Raw genomic sequence first — 21,169 nt, 5'->3', positions numbered from 1 at the left:
TATGATGGAGCTGTATGTCATGATGTGGGGGTGCAGGAGCTGGCCCCTAAATGAAAAACTTCTGTGAGCTGTTCTTATGTGTTGAAAATGTGATGGGGATGCAGAGATTGGAGGGCTGGGGAGCCCAGCATTAGCCAGACATCTGCAGGACTTTGTACTGGCCTAGATTGGTGCCTCAGTAGCTATTTTAAAATGGGGAACTGAGTTTAAAGGGGACACTGAAACAGCTGCTGAGGCACAAAAGAAACGTGGGTGAGCCACTGCCCCATCACAGCGACGGCTGAGGATGCCGTGGGGGGAGCACAGGGAGCCATGGCATGGGCATTGTGCTGCTGTAGGGTTGGCTGGGGCCGTGTGCTGCTCATCATGAGGGGTTCGGGGCAGCACTGGTCCCATCAAGGCTCCATTCATCCGCAGCTGCTCTTGCAGCTGCCAGCCCGGGGTCTGATGCAAACTTTTGTGTATGCCCCCCATCCCCCCCCAGCTCTCCCCAAGGGAAATCAGAGAAAGAAATGAAACTTTAATGAGTCTGAACACATCAAAAGGGAAGTTGTAAAGGGGGCTGTTGAGTTGATTTAATCCTTAAGAACAGGAAAAAAAAAAAAAAAAGGAAAAACAAAAAAAAGAAGCAATGAGTGGAGTATCTTTTTAAAGTTGTCTTTGATAGCTAACCGCAGTCTGTGCTGGTGAGCGCTCTGCTCCCCAGCTGAGGATCATGCTGGGGGTATTTCCAGCTGAGAAGTGATAGCTTGGCAGTGCCCGGCCGGAGGTGCCCTTCTGCAGCTGACCCCAGCAGCATCTGCATGGCAGTGCTGTGTCTGCTCCTGGGTAGCTGGCTGTGAGCCCTGCCGGCAGATCACACCTCTGTCTGCTCCCCTCCTCTTGTTTCTGGGGCTCCCAAGCACTGGCAGCTCCCATCCCGCTTCCTGTAGGGATTTTGCAGACCAGAACCAAATCACAAAGGCCTTCTGCTTGTGTTGCTCTGTCTGTGTGGGTCCCTGCCCAGAGGACAGCTGCATGTTCCCCACAGCAGCAAGGAGATGAGCTCATGGCTGTGCAGGTGCCTTTTCTGTCCGATCCGTCCCTTTTTTCACAGGGCAGCACACGTGGTGTAGGGGACTCTGTCCCTCTGATGGCATCAGTGCCCTAAATCCTACGTCAGTTAGTGCTGTGGGCTGGTGATGCACGGAGCTTTTTGCAGGCTGGAAGCTCAGAGCCCAATGGCCGCTGCTCCAGGGCAAGAGCTGGCACAGCCTCGGGTGCAGCACTGCCAAGGGGCAGCATTTTGCTTTGTACCACATCTCAGAACGGAGTAACATAGCATCGCCCATAGAACTGGGGGGAAATGCACTGAAAGGTGCATTGCACGCAGCTGCTGCTCTTTTAATCTCTTGCCTGGGCGCTCGGCAGTGCACTCTTCCTGCTCACGCCTTGCCTCTGGGCTGTGTGAATCCAAAGCTGAAAATGAGATTTTGAAACGTTTTATTTTGCTGGAGCTCTAAAATGTCAAAGCTGTGGGTGAAGCGGGAGGAAAGAGCTTTCTTTTAAGGCATGCTTTCCCCAGAAAGCAGCTGCCTGGAAATGCCTTTGCTGAGAGCCACCTTAACACGGGGTCCATTGCAAACTGGTGTGAGCCACAGAGGAAGAGCATCCTTTGGCCCCGTGTCACTGTGCTCTGGTGCCCAGGGCTGGATGCCACCAGCCACGTGGGTGCTGCCTGCACAGCAGGGCTGCTGGGCAGTGTGGGCCATCGCATGCTTCCTCACCACAAATCTGACTCATCGGTGCTTAAAAGGAGGTTCGTTTTATGCAGCAGCTTGCTTGGGAATTGCCCACAGCCTGAAGGGCAAAGCTCGGCTCTAAAAGCCATTGGAAGGCAAATGAGAGCAGGGAAAATGAGGAGTTAGTTTCTCCCAAGAGTGGTGTTTCCCATCCCTCTGGGTCCCATAGCCAGGAGGTGCCCTGGGCTGCCCAGTAGCAGGGCTGAGCCGTGCAGCTCCCAGGATGGGTTCACAGATGGGGGAACTTCAGCACAGACATTGCCAGGGTGTTGGATGCAGAGTGGGACCACCACAGCTTGAGGGTAAGGGTAAGCAAGTAAAGGAACAGCACCAAATGCAGTTATCGTGGTGGTCTGGGAGCATCGCAGCGTGGGGACCGTTCAGATACCAGCTGGGAATGAGAAGCTTTGGGGCAACCTAAGGTGCTCCAGGGAAGGTGCAGGTTGGGTATTAGGAGAAGTTTCTTCTCTGAGCAGTCAGGCACAGACACAGACTGCCCAGGGAGTGGGAGAGTAACTGTTCCTGGAGGTGTTTCAGAGCCGTGGAGATGTGGCACTTGGGAGCACGGTCAGTGGGCATGGTGGGGGTGGTCTGGGTTTGGACTTGGGGATCTTAGAGGTCTTTTCCAACCTCAGTGATTCTATGGCTGTATGAGCTCTCCGTTTCCACAGTTATGCCATGATGAGCTCTGGAGGAAGATGCTCTTTGCCTCTTCTGCATGGTTTTTTATATGGGGCCGCAGAGCCCTTCCCTCACAGTGGGTACAGAGCCTGACCCCGCCTCGTCCTGGTGCACTGGGAGCATTGCTCCATGCAGCGCTGGCACCTATCCATGGCGCTGTGCACCTGTAAGCCTTTAGTTCCTTATGTACTGGATCGTTTCACATCTCCCTTCCCCGAGCTGACAGGGATGCAGGCAGGACCTCGGGGCGGCTCTGGGAGCTCACATTAAGCTCCATCAGTATGTGCTGTATACTCCGCTTCCTGTGAATGTGCGCACAGCGGGAGGACGAGCAGGAAGGCTGCTTCTTGCTGGCAGGGTTCCCAGATATTCTTGGCGTCGCAGATCTCTCCTTGCATCGTTGCTGTGGCCCTGTTTGAGCGGAAAACAGAAAGTGCTGTGGCAACAGGAAGGCACAAACCCTGGTGGGGGGGTCAGCGGGAGGGGATGAACGGCTGCCGTGCCACCCGGGCAGTGATGTGACCGACCCCTTTGGTCCCCTCTGTCCCATCTCCTCCAGGAGCGCAGCTGCAGGTGGAGCCGAGCTCTGGCTGTGCTGCATGGTGCTGCTGTGGGAGCCCTGGGCCAGATGTGGAGCTGCCAGGTGTTGAGCCCAGGAGGTGCCCCAGCGTCTCCCGCGGTTCTGTTGGAGTGTGGAGCCAGCACAGTGCATCCCAGCCGGGGCTGTGCTTCCTTCCCTCCTTCCTCCCATCCCTCCCTCTCTCTCGCAGCCGGCTGCCTGCTGCCTGTTGACTCATCAGCAGCTTCCCTCGGGCTTTGCTGCAGAAGGGGCAGGCAGGATTCTGCAGCACTCTGTGTATCTCTTGGAGCTGCGCTGTTGTTTTAACATGAGATGCCTGGGTTGTTTTTTTGTTTGTTTGTTTGTTTTGCCCTCCCACTTCCAGCCTGTGGTGAAATTGTGTGAGCTCAGGGCTCCATCAGGGCCACGTGAGCGGGTTCCTCTCTCAGGAGCTGCAGCCCCAGTGGGGTTGTCAGGTTTTGGGGTTCCCACCATGGGAGAAAAGCACAGGAGCATCAGCGTGGGCTGGGGCACAGCGCTGGTTTTGTATCCAGTGCTTGGAGAGGGAATGGGCATAATTGCCTTCCTTTGTTACTTGAATCATTTCTGCTTTACAGCCTGCTTGACAAATCCTCAGGTATGCTTTCAGTCCTCCCCTTTATTAGTTTACTATGGGAAACGTGTTAATCCGGAACATTCTTACCTAGTGCTGAGCCACTTGGACTTCTGTCCAGAATGTTTGCTTGCTCTCCCTGTGGCTATCTGTGGTTTTTGCTGGATCTGGCACATGGCATATCCCAGCAGTAGATGTATGGAGGGAGCAGGCTGCTTTCCACCGCCCTTGGGGAGCTCCGTGGGGCCTCCGCATCTCACTCCGTTACCTCCCATCTCCATCCTCTTCCTCATCCCTTCCCCACCCAGAAGTGGGTCTGAGCTTTGCTGCAGTAATTACAGCCCCATCCCCTCGCTGTGGATTAGTGCATCTTGCATCCCTGCTGAATGAGATGAGAAGCTCTCAAGTGCCCCTTGGAGGTGTGAGAGGGCCAGGGCAGATGATGGGATCAGCTGTTCTGTGCCTGGTGCTGCTGTTGGTATTCCCATGGAACTGAGGTGAGAGCTGCACTTCTGAGAGCTGAGCTGAGCCTGCAGGACCATGCCCACGGCACCTGGCTGAGGTGAGGGAGAGCTGGTGGTAGATTGGAGTTTTTGCAGTACGTTTGAAGAAGATCTGGAGGATGCACTGAGGCACTTGTTGCTTCACAGCAGTGTGGTGGTGGGAAAGCAGAGGGTTCCTCCTGGCCACCCTCTGCCTCTGGTGACTCAGAGCTGGAACTGTCCTCCTGTGTTTCAGGGTTCAGCGTTAAAGCAGTGATTCAGATTGCACTGCAGAGTCTGGCTGCTGCCCATTCAGATTGCTCACAGCCTTCCTTCCACTTGAGTGGGTTTGTGCACAGAGGAGACCTGTGTGCCCACACTGTGCTAACCGTGGGAGCACACACCCCTGAGCCCCAGCTTTGGTCTGAGCTTCAGCTCTACTCCCTTGGTGGTCATGTGGGGTGGGTTTGGGATTTAGGATTTGGGACCGGGAAGCTCCTGCTTGCAGAACAGCAGATGTGGGACTGCTGCTGTTGCTCACAGCATCCTCCTCTGCTCCCCATTAGTAGGTGTCTAGAGATAAAAGTTAGGCTATTTGCATTACTGAAATAATTGTGGAAGCATTATCTGCCTAAGACAATTAATTCCAGATGCTTTAATGTTAGTAGCGTGGCTGAAGTTGCACGAAGAAGCAACATTTTTTGTCTTTTTATATTCAGCAAACATACATATAAATCTCCCTGCCTTCACTGGTAGCAGCCCTGAGCTGTGCTACTTTGCTTCCCACCCAGACGCTGCCATGCTCTGGTCAAGCAGAAAAACAGCTGCACTCTGTTGCTGGAATCAGAGCTGAGACCTGAATAATTCATCTGTTGAGCTGAATCTCGGGGAGATTTAGCTTGGAATATAACTGAGAGAGAGACAGGAACATCAGCACTCTAGTCTTCATCTTGTCTGCTGGGTATCAGGCTTTTATATGGTGATAAACAGCTCCAGAACGAAACTGGAAGAGCTGTCTGGGCTTAAAAAGATGGCTGTTTGGTGCCTCCTGCTCGCTTGTTTTCCTCTTTTTAATACATCAAAGAGGAGTGAATCGCTTTCTCCTTAGAGGACTGCATCACTCCAGAGGGCTGGGAGGACCTACTCTGCTCAGAGGCTGCTACCAGAGGAGATTTGAGATGCAGAAGGCAAAAGGGAGCTTTTTCCTGATGGTCGCTGTTAACTGTGGCATGGAGATCCCAGGACAAGTTACAGAACCTGCGTGCAGTGTCTGCATCCTAAGGGCCACCCAACCACCTCCCTGCCGTGTGTAACAAAATGGGGCTCTCAGGGGGGGATTTGCAAACCTGAGCAGCCCAACCGTGGCCAGAGCCACAGAGCCCAAAGAAGGAGGAGCTGTGCAGGGTGCACCCGCAGAGCAGCGCGGTGGCAATCGCTGTAAACTTGCAAATGCTTTCAGAGCTGATAATACTCATTTATAGCAGCCTCTGCTTGGTGAGCGTCAGGAGTTCGGCTGGGAAAAACCTGGGCTGGTCCCTGCCTGACTGGGGACACTGAGGTGCCTGGCGCAGTGGGGTTCTGCCTGCTTCCCAGCAGGATGGGATGCAGGACATGATGCCATGATGCAGGACGGCATGCAGGGCATGATGCGCATCCCGCAGCCAGCCGGGCATTACGTCACCCGCAGCCGCGCTCACTGGCTGCTGTACTGGAGGGCAGGCCGATGCTGCAGGCAGTGTTAACCCTTCCTGAGCAGCCTGGGCAGCACAAAGGGACCGTGGCTGTGCTGGGAGATAGCCACTGGTGTTTGTGCAGGCATGAAGGGGGGGCTTCTGGGCTCAGAGCTGCTGTTCCAGGAGCTTGGTGCATCCAGCTGGGGGTAAATCCAGCTGCTTTGTTCCCCTGAAGCAGCAGCAAGAAGCCAGGCAGGAGCTTCTGAGCTGAGCCATGCATTTAACTGTGCCCAGGTGTTTAGAACAAGTGCTTTGCTGAAAATTCGGGTTATACCAAGCAGGAGGGAGGCTAAAAGGAAAAATACCGCAGTCCTCAGTTGCAGTGCAGATTTTGGTCAGCTGGGGACCGCAGGGCTGGAACTGAAGGTACACAGCCGTGCAGCCCAGCAGCAGCAGTGACAAACCGTGTGGTCACAGGGGCTGCTCACTGCCACGTAGATGCACCAGGCAGGGCTCTGTGCAAAGGATTTGTTTTGCTTGGTGAGGTGGTGGCAGCAGGCTGGCCTCACAGCGGAGGGGAGCACAGCAGAGGGTTTGCATTCCCCACCTTTGCCCCCCTGAGCTGATCCTGATTCTCTCTGCTACGTGTTTGTGTGTTTGCAAAGACAGCTGCCAAATCTTGAGTCCCCTGGAGTGGGAGTTGGGTGGGAGCGCTGCCCACACTGTGCTGCTGCTGGGACAGCATCCTCAGCCACCTGCTGGGACCTGCACCCACATCCCAGAGGTGTTCCTCCAGCTGCCCCCCCCCACCTGTGTGCTGCTTTCAGCATCAGGCCAGTTCATGTAAAGCCTGACCGCTGTAATATCTCCTTGGATTTCCCTTTTTCTTCTTTGCACTGAGCTTTCGGACTGTCATTTTTGGCTTTTGATTTTACAGACTTTCATAGGAGCCGTAGAGGTGCCATAACAGCCATCAGTGAATCAGGGCTCAGGCACACGGAGGGGCACGGAGTGCTGTTTGTGGTGCAGCCCCCAGCCCTGCCACCCATTCACCACTGTGCTCCTTTTCTCACACCTTCCACTCTGCCCCGCTGTTTGGAAGCAGTAGTGCTTATACCATCCACGAGCTTAAGTGGGTAAGAAGCTTGGGCGTCTGGTCTGACTGCCTTCTGGATACTATTTTAATAAACAGAAAATGAAAATCATCCCTTTAAATCGTAGAATGCCTTTTTAAAGTTGGAGTGTGCTGCAGGAGAATTCCCCCGCGAGCAGAGCTGGCAGCATAGCAGGATCAGCATCCTCTGAAGGTTGCTGGCAGAATTATCTTTCCACTGACTTTCCTAAGCTGATTTATTTATGGACGCTGGACAGGACTAATTTAGACTGGAATGTAGGTAGTGAGAAGATGAGTGGCTGAAGCCTTCATTGTCACAAAGCAAAGTATTTTGGGAAGGGAAGCACTGCGCGGGGTTATTTATTATTTCTATCTGGTATATTAAAAGGGAGAATATAGGGGAAAAAAAAGCCTTCTCCCTTCAGCCAAACTGAAGCGTTCCGTTTACAGAGATGATTAACCATGGGAATTGGCTGAGTGTGTTTTATTACCACATAATCTTCTCCCAGGATAGATGTGATCCTCGAGAGTGTTGGGGTTCACTTACTCCTTTCCCTCAAGTGCCCTTGAGACCCACTTGCAGACTAATGGCCTCAGGTTTGTTGTGCTTTTCTGGCTGATTCCAATTTTCAGCCCTCCGTTTAAATAAGCTCTTGATTGATACAAATACTTTTAAATGCTGCCTTGCTAAATAAAGGCATAACCTCCTGCTCCTGCTTTCGTTTTTGTTTCCTGCTTTGCCGCCGTGCACCCCCTGCCCATCTTCCCATTTTGGTGCACTCTGCAGCTCTGGCTATGAGTCATGGGGCCCCGTGGTACTTCCCATCTCCAGCCCAGGGTCACGCTCCATGCTCTCTTTGCTCAGCATCATCTGCACATCACAGAGCCTCTGCACCTCTTGCTGTGTCCAGGCTGTGTCTGTGTGCGCCGTGAAGCATCTTACTCTGCTGGGTGCCCCAGTAAGGGCAGTGAGGCACTGGCACAGGTTGCCCAGAGAGGTGGTGGGACCTGGTTGAGCCGTGGGTGTCCCTGTTTGTTGCAGGGGAGTGGGAACAGGTGACCGTTAAGAGTCCCTTCCAAATCAAGTGATTCTCTGACTCTGTGAATACCAAGCAGCTCTTTGCCGTGTGTGTTAGCATATCAGGAGGGAATGTGCTGCTTCTTTAGGAGTGCTGCTTCATCTGCTGAAACTGTATGTAAGAAATGTTCCATATCAGTGCTCACTCCTATGGGACCGGTGAGCGATGGACACAGCCTTTGACTGCAAGCTCCCCAGGACCTGTTCTTCACGTTGGGGAGGTGCTTGGCACTGCTGCTCCAGGTATGTTTCAGATGCTGCTGCTGAGCAATCACGTGGGGCACCGTTAGGTCTTTGTGTCTTCATTAGCTTGGTCTTAATAACGAGAAGCAAAGAGCAGCTCTGTAAGTTGCAACGTGCAGTTAGCTGAAGACCCTTTTCACTTTGCAACGCTGGAAGAAGCCACACTCAGGCATACTTGGCAGCAGTGCTGTTAGCATCGATCCCCACTTGAAGCTCTGTGGTTGCATCACTGAGCTCTTTGCAAAGCCAGGCAACGCACCTTGAGTACCTGCTGCAGGGCTGTGCCACCAGCTGCTTGTGTAACGGGGATTAAGGAGGTCAGGAGGCACAGCTCTGAAGGAATGCTCAGTGCTGCTGGGTGACTTTTCTCCCACTGCTCAGAGCTTTGGACTCCGAGCCCCCGTGCCGAGCCTGCTGCTGTTCAGCCCAGGGCCTGGTGCTCTGCAAACCGCCCTGATCATGGCTCATGGGACAGAGGGTTTCAGTTCTGCTGGGAGCACAGTGCTTCAGGGTATTTAATGGGGCTGGGAGCTCCTTGGAGGAGAATCCTAAAGCTCGTTGGGAGCATGCATAGTTTCAGTGTTATTACTGCTGTCTGCATTAAATACATTAAATACAGACTTTGCTGAATCCCCAGGCCCTGTCCTAGATTACAGTGAGCTCATTTTAAAGTCTGGAGACTCACAGAGCTGTGCTTTCATGGCTTTACTTTCAGATCCTCAGCTGAGATTTGGAGGAGCTGTCCTCGGAGTGTTGAGGCGTATCGTTATTTTCAATCCACTGCTGGGGAAAGGAGGGCAGAGGAGGCTGGGTGCTTTGCTGAGGGTCTCAGCAAGTCATGAGAAGTTGCAGAACCTGATGGTGGTGGTGCAGGAGGGTTGGAGCCCCAGGCTCTGCACAGCCGTTGTTCCAGGCAGAGCAGCAGCTGGGAAGGGACGGCGGTGCCGTTTGCTGTGTTTCTTTGCAGCGTTCTTCTGTGTTGACATCTGGCTGGGAGGTGGTATTTTGGGGCAGAAACGTGAGCTGTGCAAATACTGCAGCAAGCTCCAGCTCCCAGCTTTGCGGAGATCTGTCATCTGGCACCGCAGGCTGCTTCTCATTTCCAGCTCGTCCTCTGCTTGCATGTCATTACGCGTGACACTGTTGACGTGTGCATGGCAAGTGTCATCCATGTTGCTGCCGACTTGCCAAGAAGCGCAGGCGAAGTGACAGCGAGTGCTGGGCAGGAAGCCTGCAGCCGGTGCTGCTGCAGTGTGCTTGCTGCTGCTTAGAGCCCATTGCTCCGAGCAGCATGGGATGTGGGACACGCAGTGTGGGACGTGGAATGTAGGACGTGGGATGTGGGACATCTCCGTGGCCAGGCATGGAGCTGCAGACATCATAAACCAGGGCAGAAGCGGGAGCTGCAGGCCTGCACAGAGCAAGCAGGGCTGCCCTCGAGCATCGCACCCCTGCAGCCTGGCACCAGCATCCCATCTCACTGTGCTCCAGTGAGCAGTAATGGGAAAACTATTGCCATGGGGAAAGCTGCTCATCGTGGATATAATTTGAAAGGGCAAAGGAAAATGACCTTCTAGGGCCCTTCTCCTGTGGCTGTCTGAGTTGTGTTCTCAGTGCTGCGTTGTGCAGATGCTGTTGGTGCTGTATGAGCACCAGGACTGGCTCTCTGGCAGGCAGCTGGTCAACACTGGTGTTTCCAGCTCAGCCCCAGCTGCTTGCATGGTGCTGGGGAGGGGGCAGAGAGCAAACCCCCAGCTCAGAGGGACGGGCATGCCAGCTCACTTGGCTCCGGAGCACACACGTGGGAGGCTGCTGGCAGCAGGCGTGCAGCAGCGTTTGTGAGGCGGAGAGGGAGCAAAGATCCCTGCAAAGTGTAAAAGTGGCTTAATTTCTCACAGCGTGAAGGGAAATCGTGTAACTCCTGCAAAGTAGGAGGGTTCCTGCAGGGACCCCAACACAAAGCCTCCCGGCTGTGATCCGTGGGGCTGCACTGAGCGCGGGGGGGTGGGAGAGGTTGGTTCTCATTGAAAAGCATCCACGGGGCTTTAGGAGGAGTGATGTTAAAGCCTGAATGTGGCAGCGGTGCCAGCATTATTCCTGTAATGATCAGTGCGATGAGACTGATTGATAGAGGCCGAGGCATATGGGGGCATGAGCCAGCAGAACGAGCCTCATTCCCAGATCAGTAAAAGCAAATCCTCTGTATGAGCTGTGATTATTTAAGCCTACAGAGGGGCACTTTTCGTCTGTGTCCCCCATGGGCATTGCGGCTGGCATGGCGTTGCGCGGGCAGAGCAGGCAGGCGAAGTGCAAACTCCCTGCCCATGGGAATAGACTGTTTATCAAAGTCAAGAGTGGATATTTTTCTGGTTTTACATGTGTTGGTTTTTTTTTTTTTCTCTTTGATGACATCAAAACTGTTCATGAAAAAAGGAGCCCGAGCCGTTTGTTTTGGTGCCGTGTCCCGTTTACCCTGGCACGCAGCAAACCCTCTGCCTTCTGATCTGATGGCAGCTGCACAGCCCCATTCCCGGCAGCCAGAGCTGTTTTCTTGCTGGTGGAAGCAGCCCCAGCCCTTCAGGTCCCCTCCTCCTTCCTCAGGAGCTGGCAGTGAATGCTTTAAGTCACTGCTGATTCCCTTCTCCTTTTCAGCGCTGCCTCATCTCCCTCCTGCCTTGAGCTGTGCTCGTAGAGTCAGACTATCGGTGCCATAAGTGCACCCTCACGGCCAGACGTGGCCTCTGGGCTCCCAGCAGGATGCTTTGTAACTGTCTCTCAACCTCTCATTTCTCCCTTCCAGAATCATACCCCAGCTGGAGAACCTGCCTTCCCCGGTGTCCCCCAGCAGCCTGCAGGGCTCTGAGATTTCGGAAGCCACGAGGACGTACCTGCAGGGCATGAGCCGCTACGACCTGGATGAGCTGGATGCCTGCTGGTTGGAGCTCGTGAACATGGAGCTCAAGGAGATGGGTGAGTCCTGCAGGGCTGCCTGCTGAGCAGGCATTAGGTCTTTTAAAGTAATGGTCAGCACGTTTTGGTTGAGTGCAAGTAACTGGACTGGGAATTTGACCGCTGGCACTCTGCTGTGCATGGGCTGTTGGGCACATCTGTTGGCTTGGGCTTTGGGTGAGCAGTCCTGTCCAGTGTGGTATGGCTGCTGCCACACAGGTAACAATAACAAACAATAGAACGGTCCCCTTTTGAGTGCAATGAAGGCTGCAGTGTGCCTGCCCATTGCGCCCAGTTCCAGCAGTCTTCAAGGGTGGGACAAACACATTATCAAGTGCTTGAACAGACCTGATGTGCTGCTGATAATCTGGTGTTGTGGAGCTTGTGTAACTGGCAGGTCGCAGTCAGCATCGTCCTCATTAACTGGGCCTCTGTTAGCAGCCTTATCACTACACACCTCAGTGTTGGTTCACTGCAGCTCAGGCTGAGCCCTCAGGCCGTGCAGAGCAGTCAGTGCTCCTGAGTAAAGCCACGTGCCCCCATACCACTCCAGTGCCCCAGTGGTGCTTCTGTGGGTCCCCCCCCTCACCGAAGCTGGGTGGCTGTCAGGGGCGTCTCTGGGCTCCAGGAAAGGGCTCTGTCTCTACTTCCCCTTCCCCTTGCACACACTCCTTTAGCCTCTAGGAAGGCAGCAGGCAGAGAACTGCCTTGTCCAGCTCAGTCGGGTTAAACTTGGCTCGCTTTATTTCTTCAAAGTATTTGGTTACAAACACAATGCCTGAAATGGTTTTCAGATGTGGGGCTCCCTGGCTGATGGATCACTTGAAGGCTGAGCCGGGGCCGGTGCCGCGGAAGCGGGGTGGGGATGCTCCAGCAGAGCCAGATGTGTGCTGGCCGCATCCTTCCCATGTATGCGACGTGGGGCTGATGGGTACCAACCCAGAGCAGCTCCAGTGCTGCACCTGGCTCTGTGCAGGCTGCGTGCTGGGCTGGCACTGTGTGTGTATGGACACGCAGCACCCAGACAGATGCACCTGGATCTGATGTCAGCATGCAGCCACTGCATTGCCAGCGATGCTCTCTGCAGTTCTGAGCGAGCTGTGTTTTGTTCCTGCAGCTCTGTCGTTCATCAGGCAGTAAGCTTTCACAAGAGCAGTCCTGTGGGGGTATCTGTACAGAACAGGGACCGCAGTATCTAGTGAGCCCTCTGTAATAACAGCTATGGATGGTAATAATGAGCCCGGGGGATTGCAGCAGTGGTAATGTGAAGAGACTCGCTGCCCATCAGCTGATTCCTCAGTCCATTCCTGTTGCTAAAAGAGCTCTGTAATTACTGTGTGAGCCTGAAATATGCTGGCAGCTTGGGAAAACAGTGTTTGCTGTGTGAAATCTGCAAATGTGGCTGCAGCCCAAAGCTGTGTACGAGCTCTCCCCATCCCCAGCTCTCCCCCTTGCACATCAGGGCTGGCTCTGGTGCGGTTCTTGCAGTGCCCCGAGCACGTGGGGCACAGGTCTGTGGCCCTCCAGGGCTCAGCCTCTGCTTCCTGCAGGGCAGGGGCCACGGGGTGCTCAGCCAGGTGGGATATGGAGCTTTTGTACCCTTCGTCACTTCACCCGAAGGGCTGCAGCGTGTGTAGGGTGGTCTGGAGGTGATCGGTAAATAGTGCTCTCTCCCGGAAGCCCTCGACATTAATGACATGCTGAGATTTCCAAACCAGCTTTGCTAATCTCTGAGATCATTGACATGACTTAACTGGAGAGCTGCAGCCTCTCCCCCAGTTCAGAGAAGTCAGAAGTTATCTCCCAGCCTGAAGAGATATGCAGAAGTTGAAATCCCTCCTGGGTGTTTAGCTGAGCTGCTGTCATTGGGCAGCTCGTGGGCACAGTGTGTCATCCACAAAGTATTCCGTGACAAAGAAGGAGTGTGATCTCTGACTGGCTCCTGAGCAGCGGTGGGGAGGAGAGCTGGAAAACACCTATTAGCTCATCCCAGTGCAGCGCTGATCACTGAGCATAGAGCATGCCTTTTCCAGTCCTTTTTAGGTCACCTCTGAGATGGAATTTTATCACTGGGATCAGATAAACCTCCAGATAGCTGCTGCTCTCTGCCGCTGCTGCTCCGCTCTGAGTAAGGTGGGCAGCCCTTCTGAAAAGGGAAAGTCTTTTTCACATCAAATGGTTTTAAATACTTCTAAACCACCCCCACCAGCAACGTGTTTCAGTAGCTGGGACTGTACTTGATGGAAATGCACTGTTAGAAGGACTTCTGAGTGCTAGAGGTAAAATCAATATTTAAGCGAGCCTGAATGTTTTATTTGTCGCTGCTGCAATAGGAGACAGCACAAGAAGTGGGTCTTGAGGCTGTGTGAATGAAACCCTGAACCAACTCATGCACGCGTCACTGCTGGCAGCACAGGGCTGTCCTTTCAGGGTGAAACCGTGCCCCGAGCCTTTGTTTTTTTCATTAAGATTTTATGCTATCCGTTGCGATCTCTGTTAAATACAAAGCTGTTGTAGGAGCGGGGCTAGAGAGACTTCAAAGACCTGGGCTGAAAGATCCCTTTGCAGTGATCAGCACTTCATAAAAGCATGTGGAAAATCCTAAAGAAATTGCTAAAAACGTTGCCGGAATCAATTTTGCTGAAAGCAGAATAGAAGTTTCTAAGTATTCCCTTGACTTAATCCATATGGTGTATGCTGCTCACATATGCCCACCACAGTTTCTATCTTGGGAGCTGGAGGTGTTCCTGTTATTTTATGGCAGGAACATGCAAAGGTCACATTTATTGCTTTTGAAGCTCCAGGGGGAATTCATCACTGCATACTTGAGATATGTCTGTGTACTAATTAGATCATACCTCCCTCGGCGGAGGTGAAGTTGGTCAAGTAGATGTGCAATAAACCCGGGCCGGCAGAGGAGCTGCGGGGAAGACACGCTCGCTTGAGCAGAGGCTGCTGCTGAGTGTACTGCAGGAGAGCAGGGATGCCCTGCCCAGGGCTGCCCCGTCCCATCACAACATGGGACCCGTTTTCGTTGTTGGATCCCCAGGGCAGGGCTGCAGGTGGGACATCTCCAACAGCACCCCAGCACCTCCGTGCCCTGCAGGTGCCCATCACTGTGCTCCATGCACAGCCACTCCAATATCTGCCACGTGGAGCTGTTTTGGTGATTTTAAGATGTGGGATACGATTCCCTGCCGTGCTGTGGTTGTAGAGAAGTCAGCGAGTGCCGTGCTGGTGCAGCCAGACAGAGGATGCTGCAATGGGACTGCTGCGGTAGGACTGCCGTGATGGGACCACTGTGATGGAGCTACTGTGATGGGACTGCTGTGATGGGACTGATGCAGTGGGACCACTGTGATGGGACTACTCTAATGGGACCGCTGTGATGGAACTACTGTGATGGGACCTCTGTGATGGGACCGCTCTAATGGGACCAACTGTGATGGGACTGCTGTGATGGGGCCTCTGGAGCTTCAAGGGGCTGCCTGTCCTCCGGGGGCATTTCCCAAGCCCATCACGCAGGAGGATGTGCACAGCCCTGTCCTTTTGTAGTGGGTTCCATTTCCTTTACTCAACAGCCCAGCTTTCCCCTTTCAAGTGTCTCCCCACATCCCACAGACAGAAGGGGCAGCTGATGTACAAAGGCTTCGCCGAGCCCTCCACCACTCTTGTTGCCTTCACGTTGCTCAGCCCAGTCGGTTTCTATGTCAAGCCGTTGTTCTGCTATTTCCATAAATTCCTTGCAGTAATTGCAGCAGTTCCCAGCAATCCTCGTCGTGCTGCTGCTGGGTGGAGGGAAGAGGCTTTAATCAGAGTGCTCCAGGACAGCTCTGTCAGTGTGCAGCATTAGCGGAGAGAGACAGCAGATTATGAAGTGGCTTCTAAAACATTTTGTCATCGTCTTAAATTTGAGCAATAATTGATGTCGGTGGGTGGCATAAAGGGTGATAATTGGTTCCTGTAAATCTCTTAAGTGCATTAGCAGGCTGTGTTTGTAACAAAATACCTCCAAGTATTCGCTGCCTGTGTTCAGCTCGCGCAGGCCGCGTGATGCCGCGCTTCGGCACTCCCACTCCACGTTTTGGGTCTGTTTGTAAATAAGATGGATACGAGACGAATGTGAAACGGAGCCATCTTCCAGAGGCGGTGTGGGCTGAGGGAAGCTGTTGGGCTGCAGATGTGCGGGGCAGGAAGGCGCAGCGGGGCTGCAGATGGTTCACCAGCAGCGACTGCAGGGCTGGGGAGCACCGAGGAGCGCACATTGGGGTGTGCATCACTGCCTGCCCTGGTGGGGCATCCCTGGGACGCAGCCCTGGGGCTGAGCAGGAGCTGCGTCCTTTTGCCCCCGCTGTTTCCAAGACGTGATCTCTCGAGTGCTTTTCTTTGGTTTGGTTTGTTTCTTGAACATGGAGCAGCAGTTTTGTTTATGCGTTTTTTGTGCTGGAAAAGAGACTTGGAGGCTTATGGCTTGTGGATCGACTAATGGCCCAGCCTGCAGCCCTGATGAGTCTTTGTTCGTGAGCTGTTTCATCTCCAGGTACACTACATAGGCTAAAAGGATTTATTGTTTCGGCAAATTGATTTCAGCGGAGTGCAGTTTAGTCAGAAATAGGTCTCTGTTCTGTGAGAGGTGGCTCTCCAGCTATTTTTCCTCCCCGCGCAGTGAATAGGCTCAAACCAGGATAAGGAGTAGCTGAGAATTCATTTAGCAGAATATTGCTCCTTCATGCCACATAAATTATGGTGTTGCAGAAATAATGATAGCGGAGGCTGGGAGCATGCAAAGGAAGCGTTGGGATGCTCAGGGTGGCTGCCCACGAGCACCCGGCTCCAGGGCAGGGATGGGGGAGGTTTTGTCCCAGTGGGGATCCCATGGTGCCTGTGTTGGTGCCGGTGCTCCCTGTGGGTGTGGGAGCTCCTCCTGGGGCTGATGTTGAGTCCCCAGAAATGTGGGAGGCAGTGGGAGCCAGAAGGGAGCATCGCTTTCTAGGGAAAAGGATAGGAGAGCCTCATTTCGGAGTATATGGGATAATGAGCAACTTCTCATTTCTGTGCCTCCTGCCCTATAGTGCCAGGCAGCCACATCTCCATATGAAGGACCTTCCAGGAGCTTCATCTCCTGCTGTTAACCCAGGCGCCGTCTATGCTGGGAGCATTTCAGATGGGTGTTCTGTCCCTCTGCCGGGGTGCTGAGCCATTCATGGCTGGGAGTGAGGGGAGCCGGAGAGACCCGCAGGTTTGGTGAGGTTCACAGCCACGTCCAAAAATGACTGTTGTTTCTATGAAACGTGTTGGACCACAGTGATGAGCGTGAGGATGCTGCAAGCCCACAGTCTTGGTTACAGCTCAAGCCATGGTTGTGAGCTGAGGTTTTACTCCTTGCACTTGTTCACCTGGAGTCACCCAGTGTATATCCGAGTGGATCCGAGTCTGGGTCTTGGCACTTCATGCCCCAGAGCAGGTAACAGCGATATTGTGTACTGCACAGCGAGTGTTCTGGTGGAGTGTTTTTGGGTTTGCTTTTTGACGGGCCGTGATCAATACAGGTCATGTTTTCTCAGCCAAAAAAATGACAGCTTTATGAATGGAGTTGAGCAGCAGTAGCTTTATACGATGCAGAAGGAGATAAATGGAGCGCAAATGGAAAAGGAACTTCACCCTCAGGCCCCATTGTTTAGTGTTTCATAAGCGATTAATCGCTTCATCCCCATCAAGTGCAATTGTCAATTCAATAAGCTCCGAGGTATTCTGAACGGCGCTTGGCAAACGGATTCCTAATGTAATTACATCTAAACGGAGTGTGAGAGCGCGTGTGTGCAGGAGGGAGGGAGGGCTCTGCGTTTTGTGGTGCGACGACGTGATGAATACGTTGCTGTAAGCCGGTGAGAAAAGCCCTTCTGTGGCGGGTGATGGTTTCACGTGGCACTGGGATGCAGCCTTTCCACTCGGTGCGGAATGGGAGCTGAGCAGGGCTATGGCGGGCACCAAGCTCCTTCTCTTGTTTTCTGCTGATGCTTGAAATATGGGAAGGAATGGCATTTGGAATAGTACATTTGATTTATAGGTGTGTGGTACCGGCTGCCCGGAGAGCTGTGGGTACCCCATCCCTGGAGGTGCCCAAGGCAACGTATGGGGCCCTGGGCAGCCTGAGCTGGTGGGGGGCAGCCAGCCCACGGCAGGGTCCCTAGATGGTCTTTTAGGTCCCTTCCAACCCAAACCATCCTATGATTCTATAGGATTGTGTTTCTTCCTACAGCGAGGGCATTGGGATGGTGCGTTTATGAAGGCCACTGTTGAGGGGAAAAGCGTGCAGGGCTGGGGCTCCTCTGGCCCCACAAAGCCCATTGGCGGGGCTCGTGGCTCCAAAACAGGCCCGACCGGCTGTGTGTTGCAGCACTTGGCAGGGAGCGATGGGGAGCAGCGCTGTCTGCGGCGATGGGATCTCTGCCTCGGCACAGATGTGTGCAGTGCCAGGCTGGGTGTTTGCAGAGACTTGTCAAGCCAGGGGAAACCGTGCCAAGGCGAAACGTTGGGGAAGATCTCGAAAAGGCAGACAATGGTGTGTTTGCTTGCTGGTCTCGCCTGCGGGTCTCCTTTGCCCCTTGACTCAGATTATTTGGCAGATCGGTGGGGGAAAGGAGCAGCTCAGCAGCCTCGTCCCAGCACATGGACTGCACCCTGCAGCCCGGCAGAAGCCCAGCAAGGCGAATATTTCCTTGAACTCTGAATAAATAACCACACATCAGTACTTCCTCAGTCCCTTTTCTCCTCTGTTTATAAAGGAGATATTGTCTCCTGTCGCTCTGTAGCAAGAAAGGTCCACGTGTCCACCACTGGTTTCCATAAAGGTACTGGTACGGGGGGGATAACAGGCAGCACAGCCAGGTCTGAGCCCCCACCCCAGGTCTGACCCTGTGCCCCTGGACCCAGCCAGTTAAAAACACTTGTTTGTCCTCAGTTCCAACCTTTGGCTTCCGTTTCACAGTTCCATTTAGTTGGCCTTAAAAGGGTCAATTTTCACAGTCTTAGCAATTAAAGCATTGACTTTGTGTTGCCAAAGCTTGTCTGAGCCCTCACTGCAGAGAGCATCTTTGCAGAACTTGTCTCCTTGAACGTTTAAGCTGTCAGACCTAATTATCCGCATTGGTTCAGCTGAATGGATTTCTCTCCTCTCAGCCAGCAGCAATATTTTGTTACTGTCTATGAAACACAAACTGTACCCTGAGTTAGAAGCAGCTGTTTTCTGAATCGCAGATCTTCCCACCGTGGTGGAGCTGAAGGTTTGATTTGAGCTGAAGCCTCGATTTGAGCTGAAGCCTCGAGTGCCCCCCGCCTTGCATGATGCTCACAGGGTGCCATGTCCCCACCTCTGCTCTGTGCCTTGCAGAAAAGCCCGAGCTGGATGAGATCACCCTGGAGAGAGTGCTGGAGGAGCTGGAGACGATGTGCTACGAGAACATGAACATCGCCATTGAAACAGAGGAGGGCCTGGGCATCGAGTACGACGAGGACGTGGTGTGTGACGTCTGCCGCTCGCCGGAGGGGGAGGATGGCAACGAGATGGTGTTCTGTGACAAGTGCAACGTCTGCGTGCACCAGGTGAGCAGCAGCACGAGAGCCGCTTCGCCGAGCGTGCTGCACTCCTGCTCCTCTCTCCTTCAGCCCTGTGACCTTTTATTCCTCCTCTTCTATGAATGTGCTCATTGTTCCTTGTCCTCGCTGAGCTGTGGGATCCGTAGCACCTAGGGACAGGCAGCACGGCTGCTGGCTTCCCTTCAGTCTGCACGTTGTGTCGGGCCATTAGGACCTTCCAGCTCCACCAGCTTTGTCACACATCGCGGGGCTTCTATCCCAGCTTCCCTACTCTATGAGCATATGATTTCATTTTATTTCACTGCCTGGAGGAGAACGTTTTCAGAATTGAGTGTAAAGGCTTCAAGCCTTTGCAGGAGGGAAGAAAGAAGAGTAGCAGTATCCGTGGGCTCCTGTGCATACATGCTCAGAGTGGGGAAGTGCTTGGCTGCATGCTGCTGCTGAGCATCCATCCCTGCTGTGGGGGCTCCAGGGGCACTTTGCTGAGTGGGCTCCAATGGGAAGTGCAGGAATGGGGCTCTTGGATGCCAGCATCAGCCCCAGGGCCTGGAGAGTCCAAAGCAGAGCCCCTTTTCATTCTCCTTTCTGAGAAGGCTGTTTTGTTGGCTTTTTTTTCCTCCATCTTCTCATCTTTTGGGCAGCTTTTCCATCAGCATTTCCTGGAGGTGGGAGAGTGCTGGAGAGATATGTATAGTTGAGAGAGGTGGGTGTTTTGAATGGTTTCCATCAGTGAATCAGATTCCACAAAATACCAGGATGATTTGGGGATGGTTTGGGGTTGGTTTCTTTCTTTTTTTTTTTTCTTTTTCTTTTTTTTTTTTTTTTTTGGTGTTTCTTTTTTAGTAAACCCAAGCAGAAATTTCTGGCCATGGGCTGACGTGTGCCCATTGTGCAGCAGTGTGGGGGCCAGGCTCCATCAGGGCAGACAGACAGACCCGGCAGCAGTGCTGAGAGCAGCACGATGCTGCAGGAGGAGATGCTGCGGGTTGGATTTAAGGGCTGTTGAAAGAAATGGGTGATTTTATCTTTATCAGGCACATGCTCGGGCCTGAACCCCAGAACCCACCTGGAAGCTTTTAGAGATCCCATCTCTGTCCCCACTCACATAGCAACGAAGTCCAGAGCCTCCAAGCAGAGGAGGGCTGTGCTCAGATATGCATGCTGGGGTTGTTTGTTTGGTTTTGCCTAATACCAAATCAGGTGTTTTTATAAAAGTCTCTTACAGAAATGATCTGTCTGTTCAATTTGGAGATGGTGTGAAACACATTGAAGTCTCTGTGAGCCATGTAGACCTGCAGCAATCATACTACCTCCTTTAATACTTTATTTTCCCAACAGTATGCTCATAAAGTGACTTTTTCTCCATGAAAGTTATTACTATCAGAGTCCATTTATCATTTAGGGCTGTGCTACAAAGTCTCTCCCTGGCCATGAGGGCTGAGCATCCCCTTTTCCCATGCTCATGTACCATGCTCGTGTAATTACCTGTTATTAATCATCTCTCGTAACATAATGGCACGGGCACGAGCTTCTCCACTGCTCTCAGAAACCCTCAGTGCTGTGAGACTTCCTGCAGCCTCACGTCAGTGGCCAAGGCAGTTGTCTGCCACTCTTTAAGACTCCTTAAGTGCAAGTTATAAGGACCTGCTGGTTAGAGACTGTCCAGTTTTAGTGGTAGCTCTTTAATACAGTCGTAAGTTACTGCTGGAGTGGAAGGTATTTTATCATTATCATTACATGATACAGCTTATCATTTGGCTCTTCCCCGAGTACGGAAGAGAAATATTTATTGAGCCCTTTGGCTTGTCTGTGCCGTGTGTTATCGCAGCAGGTCTGCTGGCTCTGCAGGCTGCCGAGTCCTTTTGTTCTGCTTCCACTGTCTCGGCCACAGATATGTCCTCGTGTCCTTTGGGTTTATCACTCCTTCTGATTGAGGCTCCTCCCTTCTGATTTATATTCATTACTGTCAGTTTCCCCTTTTGACTTTTACGCAGTTATTTTCACTTCCCCCTTTGGTCTGTGCTGGGTGTTTAACCAGCGTGGCCATCTTTCCCAGTCGTGGGCTTGTGGCTTCACAGCCCTCATCTGCCCTCAGGGCAGATTCACCGCCCCAAACCTCATGGGCTGGGTCAGCTCAAGGTGTGTTTGTGCTCCCCTCATGCTGGTTTTACGTTCTCATTGCCCATCCTGTGCACACAGAGAGCTGCAGATGCAAACCCCGTGGCTCTGGGTCACTGGACCGGGTCGCACCCTGGCTGGCAGTACTGTGAGCCACTGTGACTTTGGAGTCGTTCAGAAGTGCATGTGTAATAAGTGGGCAGACGTCCGTATTACAGAGCTGCTCTCACTGCTTTTGCTCCCATTTGCAGGATATTAAGCACATTTGTACGCCCAGCTTTT

At 53.0% G+C, this 21,169-nt stretch overlaps 1 protein-coding gene across 5 annotated transcripts in view; it reads left to right on the top strand.

The window, feature by feature from the left end:
* JADE2 (jade family PHD finger 2) overlaps nt 1–21,169 on the top strand; it is a 57,268-nt gene that overhangs the window by 17,774 nt on the left and 18,325 nt on the right. For all 5 annotated transcript variants that reach the window (XM_046900485.1, XM_015294092.4, XM_025155032.3 and 2 more), the window contains exons 5-6: nt 11,025–11,194; nt 18,564–18,775. In XM_046900485.1, the coding sequence (XP_046756441.1) occupies nt 11,025–11,194; nt 18,564–18,775 (382 nt within the window). The remainder of the gene's footprint in view (nt 1–11,024; nt 11,195–18,563; nt 18,776–21,169) is intronic.

This window comes from Gallus gallus, chromosome 13, assembly GCF_016699485.2.
Source record: "Gallus gallus isolate bGalGal1 chromosome 13, bGalGal1.mat.broiler.GRCg7b, whole genome shotgun sequence".
Lineage (NCBI taxonomy): Eukaryota > Metazoa > Chordata > Aves > Galliformes > Phasianidae > Gallus > Gallus gallus.
This window is presented reverse-complemented; position numbering and strand designations above follow the sequence as displayed.